The sequence below is a fragment of the Ruditapes philippinarum genome, unplaced genomic scaffold, assembly GCF_026571515.1.
Source record: "Ruditapes philippinarum isolate M1 unplaced genomic scaffold, ASM2657151v2 ctg20946_1_1_1_1, whole genome shotgun sequence".
Lineage (NCBI taxonomy): Eukaryota > Metazoa > Mollusca > Bivalvia > Venerida > Veneridae > Ruditapes > Ruditapes philippinarum.
Genome location: NW_026852058.1, coordinates 5,994 through 13,035, shown reverse-complemented (window position 1 = coordinate 13,035; position 7,042 = coordinate 5,994). Strand labels below are relative to the sequence as shown.

General features: G+C 31.8%; 1 protein-coding gene across 1 annotated transcript; it reads right to left on the bottom strand.

The window, feature by feature from the left end:
* Positions 1-4,470: 4,470 nt before the first annotated feature.
* On the bottom strand, positions 4,471-6,709 carry LOC132748136 (uncharacterized). The gene is made up of 4 exons (XM_060737685.1): positions 6,385-6,709; positions 5,849-6,046; positions 5,556-5,719; positions 4,471-5,373 (listed from the first exon to the last, which is right to left on the bottom strand). Exons 1-3 carry the CDS (start codon positions 6,587-6,589, stop codon positions 5,673-5,675), a joined length of 450 nt encoding a protein of 149 aa, XP_060593668.1. The 5' UTR covers positions 6,590-6,709; the 3' UTR covers positions 4,471-5,373; positions 5,556-5,672.
* Positions 6,710-7,042: the final 333 nt, after the last annotated feature.

Below are 7,042 nucleotides of genomic sequence, written 5' to 3'. Positions count from 1 at the left end.
TTTACGTCGTCTGTAAAACAACAAAAGAATGAGTAGAGAAAAATGAATATTTTTTTCTTTTAGTCAATTCCCGTAACACATAGGAGTCATGAAACATAAATGAAAAAAAAAATTAATGTGATCTAAATTATTTACTTTTTAATGCTGCCTTTAGATAAAAATCACGTTTTCTATGTTTCTAAAATTCATCAAACCATAGAAACATTAAATTGATTATATAACACATATTGCATCTATACTTTGCTTCTACGAGTTGCAGTCAATATTAATTACCAACCTTCAGTGAACTTGTATATCTTGTTTTCCAACTCAACGCTGGTAATCCCGAACAATGTAACGGCTGACATTTTGTCTTTGTCTTCGATTGTTTCGTGTAGTATATCAATGTACAAAACCGACATCATTAAAGTAATAATAGCACCGGGACAAGGCTTCTCACGTGGTCCACAGGTCGTATAATTTGCCTCAATCCCAACTACTATCACACTTTCAATCGGCATAAACAACAAGGCAGACATTCTTATTTTGAAATAGTTTATGAAATTAAAATTGAAATCAACCGGTTCCTGATGGTCGAAATGGAACCTTACGTAGCTGTGACCAGGTTCTGAAAAGAAAGTAAAATCATTTACAATATATGACTGTCATTTGCATTAAAATCCTTAAGTAATCATATCTTATACAAACAGTGAATTAACTGTATATAATTTCTGATTTTTAACTTCAAGTGCTTTTAAAGTCAGTTTGATTCACAAGAGTATTACATAAAACTATTTACCTAAGTCTTCGTCAGATACCTTGCATAAATCTCATCATTTCCTCTTCTTTCTCATTTTGACAGTATCCCAATGGCTTTCTTGATTAGGTCTTTTCTCTTTATCAGCTCTAGCATCTGCTGTAGAACACGCCATATTTTTACTGCTCAAATATTGTATATTGCGAATGCATGAAAATAGCTCAAATGCGGAAAGTGATTTCTTGAACTTCATTTTTCTTGAAAAATTCCGTTTCCCTGTGAAATTCAAAACCCCCAAATTTTAAAAAATAAAAAAAATGAAAAAAATCCAGATTTTAATGGAAGTCAAACAAAAACTAAATAAAAATGGTTTTCAAACACCATTACTGGAAAAAAAGGGAAAGTCTTTGGGTTTTCCATAATTTCTGCTTAAAATTAAATTATAAAGAAAAAATAAAGAAATGGGTTCAAAATTTTATAAAAACTTTTGGGAATCACAATTAAATAAATTAAAAGGAAAATTAAAAAGGCCCAAAAAAACAAAAAATTTCTAAAGGGGGAAAATCAAAAAGCTGGATTTATAAAAAAAATAAACCTTAAAAAAATTTTTTAAAAATTTTTGGGGCCCCAATATAAACCCTTTTTTAAACCCTTTTGGGAAAAAATTTAACCTTTCCGTTAATTTTTGCAATGTTAAACAAAAGCTGACTGAAGTGCCATTCCGCTGGTTTTGGCATCTTCTCCATCTTGTCTAAGTTGGCCATTAGCGCTGGTTCTTCATATTTTTTATTCAATATTACACGTTACAATGGCAAAATATGTGTACTTCCAAAAAACTTTAGTTGAAATCGAAACAAAAAATACCCTGTAATTTCTCATCAACATATAAATAGAAACACGTATATGTATTTACGAAGTTTTGAAAATAAAATGAAATCCCAATTTCATCGTCATACATGACAAATACAAATACATTGTTGAAGTTTTGAACAAATAATTACAGTATAGAAAATCAATAAGGTCATAAACGGTAATTGCTTCAAGTACAAAAAGAAACGAAAACAATTCGTTTTATCCACTACCTCAGGAAATTAGCATTTGCCTTCACATTTTTTGCGATGTTTTTGTAGGGCTTTTTTTGGAAGTTATTTTTTATTTACCAAATAAATTATTCTCAGTAATCGTCACATTGTATACATCATAAATTATGATGAAGTGTATATTTTGTTGCTTTATCCTATGAAGAAATGAATTTGTGTCAATTAGAGTAATTAGATTTTATTTTCGTAGCCTAATTTTGTCTGACTAATGGCTGTACCCAGTCCTGTTTTTATTTGATGTCCTGCTTGGCTCCTAGCCGGTAATCCTGTGTTGCTGGGTCGTGAGGGGGTTACGTTCATTGAGCGCCGGTAATCCTGTGTTGCTGGGTCGTGATGGGGTTACGTTCATTGAGCGCAGGTAATCCTGTGTTGCTGGGTCGTGAGGGGGTTACGTTCATTGAGCGCCGGTAATCCTGTGTTGCGGGGTTGTGAGGGGGTTACGTTCATTGAGCGCCGGTAATCCTGTGTTGCTGAGTCGTGAGGGGGTTACGTTCATTGAGAGCAGGTAATCCTGTGTTGCTGAGTCGTGAGGGGGTTACGTTTCATTGAGCGACGCCCTTTCTTGTTGATCTTGTTTTTCATATTTTGTGTCAATATTGCTCAAACTAGTTAGATAACCTCTTAAAAATACATCATTACTTTTATAAACCAAGTCAACGTATATTCTTCCAGCTACAAATCATTTTTTATTATAAAATCTGAGTTTGAATATGTGCAATTTTGTTGCAATATTTTGTTCACAGAGGACATGGGCTGTGTTTTGCTATTTGAACGGTTGCACATAGTGGTCTACGGACCTGACTTTATAAATATTCATTAAGTCTACAAAGACCCAATATCTTAATACTTCTAACTTGGTAAGACAGTCAGAAAGGCAAGCAAAATATCTTTTTTGTCTACCGCAGAGAACATATGTTCAAAAGTGGAAAAGTACATTTACTTTTATAAATGAAAGAAAAAAATACCATTTTTTTTCTTAATTTATTTGTTAACATAAAAGTTTGTTTCAAGCAACTCATTAAACTAAATACACTATAATGATGATGCATATACAAATTAAAGAATAGAGTAAAACAAACATGAGTAATACCGATAGAACAGACTTAACTAAATAAAGGTGAACTAAGCATTGTCCTACATGTCTATAATATAGTTTATACCCGTAGAACTTAGTTCTCTGTAAGAGATAAAAAAATATTAAGAAAAAAAAGCTTTTCTAATTTTATTAAACCTTTTCCTTTCTTTCTTTGGTCGCTGATATGTTTTAGTTAAAAATCTATTTTGTTTATTTTTTTTCCAACATTTTATCAATTATTAGTAATTCAACTGTTTTAATGATGAAAACTGTCATTTTTTATTTAATTGACTTATGATAACTAAGTCAATAATGCAATGCTTACATCATAATTGTACCCGTCATTTATTATTGCCGAAAAAGCTGTAAAAAATATAACAATATATTATATCTATAACATAGTTACAATTTCTACCCTATCTTGAGATTTTAATACAAAGTTAAATGATGAAGATGATGATGCTATGATGATGATGATGATGATGATGATGATGGTGGTTGTGATGTTGCTGCTGCTGCTGCTGCTGCAGATGATGACGATGGTGTTGAAATGGTCTTATATACAATAATGATAATGATAACAATTATGCTATAAGGTATGTTTTTAAGTATTAAGATACATAAATAAGTTTTATATACAAGCTTTGCAATGCCCCTGTTTATCTTATTGTTTTTACCCTAATATTAAACCTATGAAATTGAATTAGCTTGTTATCAGATTTGTGTTTAAAATCTAATAGGGATCCCACTAACATGACGTGACTTATTTATTCCGATATCATGTAAAGGTTAGTGTTTAATAATACGTATTAACAAAAATAATTGGTCAAGTCTGCCAAGGAAGGCGACCAATTATTTTTGTTAACGCGTATTATTAAACATTAGCCTATTTAATGATCAACATTATTTTTTCAACCAAAAACGAGGCATTTCTCTAAATCACCGATAGCTACGACATTTCCCTCTACAAGATGTCTACACCTTGTCAAGTTTCTAACATTTCACGTTTAGATAAGCTAAATTTTCAACATATAATCAGGCACATTTTTTACTGAAATGTCACAGAATTTATGCCTTCATCTACAGTAATTAGGTAAAACAATGGAGTTAATGAAATGTGTACATCCTTTAAAAAATAAATGGAAAATGTGAGAAAAATATATTAAAGATTATTCTTTGATACAAATTTGTTATTAGCTTCAAGTTATTCACTAACCTTTTTAAATACCTATCGATTTGCTCTTTTTGAAAAACAGTTCTTTTTTTCTGTGTACAAATTATGGTTTACGGGTGGAGGGGGTCCATTTTTAATGAGTTTTCCAGCCAAAAATGTAATCACTGTATCCTTAATATCAAGGATTGTTAATGCAGTTCATTCCGAAAATAATTTTTAGTTACTTCTTTTAGAAAATATAAAGTTAAAACAGTCAGCAATTAATAACAGACATTTTTCTTAGAGTTAAAAGGATATAAAAAAGTTACTATGTAATCATTTGTCTCTGCGTGTCTCACATGTATTATCAATGTAATTAATCAATTGATTGTATCCTCACATTTAGAAAACCTAATTGTTTACGTTATCATTGTTTTGCTAACCTTTATATTTAACAATTCAGAGTGCAAACCACACCTCTAACTCCTCCCTAATATAATGCATTATTGAAATTTGTTAGACTGGTTAGACGACAGATTAAGTAAATTTTATTTAGTTAGTACACATTAACCAAAGTTAGACTTTGCAGAAATTTGAAAAATACTACAATGTGTTTGGACAAAAAAAATGTTGATCATTAACTGATGTATGTCTAAAACAGTAACATGTGTGCAAATTTCAGATCATTCCCTCATCCAGTTCTTCCTTTTACATTTTATGTAAACCACTTGAGCTATGTAATTAATTAAATATTATGTTTTAGGTTGTGGAGCTTTAAGCACAAACAGTATTTAAAAACAGTTCATTATCTGCATAAATTATGAATTATAAATGCCTCTATAAAAAAGCTGAAGTCATACTAAAACGTGGCAAGGCACAAATACATCATGTATAACGCGCGTGTTCAGTTGTACACGTAATATACATAAACTTTTCATTCTATATTTAGACAACTGATATAGTAGTGGGATCCCGACTTTTAACGTGCGAATTATACAAGATGTATATCTTTTTACGTACAGCTTAACCTTTTAACAGTTAAATATATCTGAATACAACAATTGCGGGTACACACGCAATAGTTTAGACCGCAGAAACTTTAGTCCCTGTTCATTACGGAGCATATGTAGCTTAGAAAGCTTGTTTCTAAGATCGAATAATTCAAATCCGTCAGAAAGCAGCAGTGATTCATTGCACAACAATTGTAAAAGATCCTCATCCTGAAGATCAGGTGAAAGGTTGTCACACTCAAATGCCACGTCCGTTTGTGTCGCTTGATCCATGGTCAGTATGGCAGGTGTGTCATCATCTATAATCAAGTAAACATTTTTGAACAAACAATGCCCAAAATTAACAATAAAAGTATAAAATGAAATTGTTTCTTAATCATAGGAAATATATAATTGATGATATCAATCTTTAATATAAAAAGTCATCAAAAATGCATGTATTTAGTTAGATTCGCCATTTAGTAAGCAATGCAACGGGTACCTGAATTCAATGTCGTGGACGGAAATGTGTTGTTTTCTTCTTGCAGAAAATCTTGCTCTGAGGTATCTTCGGCTTTTCCCTGTTCGTTGGTTATTAAAACATGTTGCTGTGTGTCGACTATCGGGTACACTCGGCTGGAGTTGATTCGTTTTGCTCAACACAATCTACAATACCAATTGAAAACCATTGTAAAAAATTAGATCTTCATTTTGAATAAATTTTACTTTGAAATATGACCAGTTCTCTTAATTTTTTTTTGCTGCCTATTGAATTATAAATTTGATTGTATTCACCTATTATTGTTGACGTCAAACTGCTGCAGCCAGCTTCATAATCTCTTACTAATTGCACCAGATCGTCCCTTTCTATGATCTCAAATGTATCTACAAGATTAGTTATAGAATCCTCGTCAAGTAAACATCTTTCTTTCAGGACAGTGACAAGGTCCATTAGATTCAAAATCTTTTCCATTCGCCCTTTCTTTATTTCTCCTGAAAACATTTGAAATTGTATGGAAAATACAAACAACGAGTGCCCGTTATATATTTTATAAACTGTTTTGTTGTTGTTGTTTTCACATTTGTTCCGGAAAAATACCGAGCATGATAAGAGTATCCTTTATTTAGATATCTAGAAATTTCTAAACGCTTGAATGGTACTTTATTATTATATATTACAATTAGTATAATATTTGATCTTGTTACTGGTTCGAATCCAAACACGGAGTCAACTTCATGAAATGTAAAAAGCCGTAAAGCTTCAAGCCTTCATTGATATTACCTTTGTAACGTTGCCATCCAAATAATTTACTTTTGTCACCATAACTTACCTCCAAATAGAAACTTAACCTTCTGAAAATCTTCGTCACATATTTCTTTTTGCAACTTGATGATAAGTTTTCTGAAGGTCAGCGAATTATCCGTCGAAGGAAAAATTGGTAAAGGGGCAGAAAATCCATTAAAAGAATCAAAACGTCCATGAACGTTTACGAAGCAGAGATCGCTTGAACTGCTAGGCGTAAAATCCATAGTCATGTAGTGCTTTTATTTACTGATAAAGGAAATAATGTGTCCATATACATGTGTCTTTTACTCAACATACACTATAAACAAGTCCTTGTAAAACGAAAGGTTATCTCGCCACTTTACACGGATACGAACACGGACAATACACGGGATATTGTTCAACAAACTAGAGCTGTGCTGGCCAAAAGAAAAGAACTCTATTCCATTATGGATCGTGAAAAGAAAAATGACAGATTCGTCAAATGGGCTGGAGCAAAGCTTTTAGTCAGTGATCATGCCGAGGGACCATTCCACGAGATTACAAGCTAGGAAGAGCAAGAGGAACTACGAATTCTTGTGTGGAATTTAAACTGGTTATCAAGAAAATTAAATGATGAGGAATTTTTAGACTATATAAGCAGCTACGATATCTTGTTATTTTGTGAGACTTGGATTAGTGAAAAATACATGTTTAATTTAGAA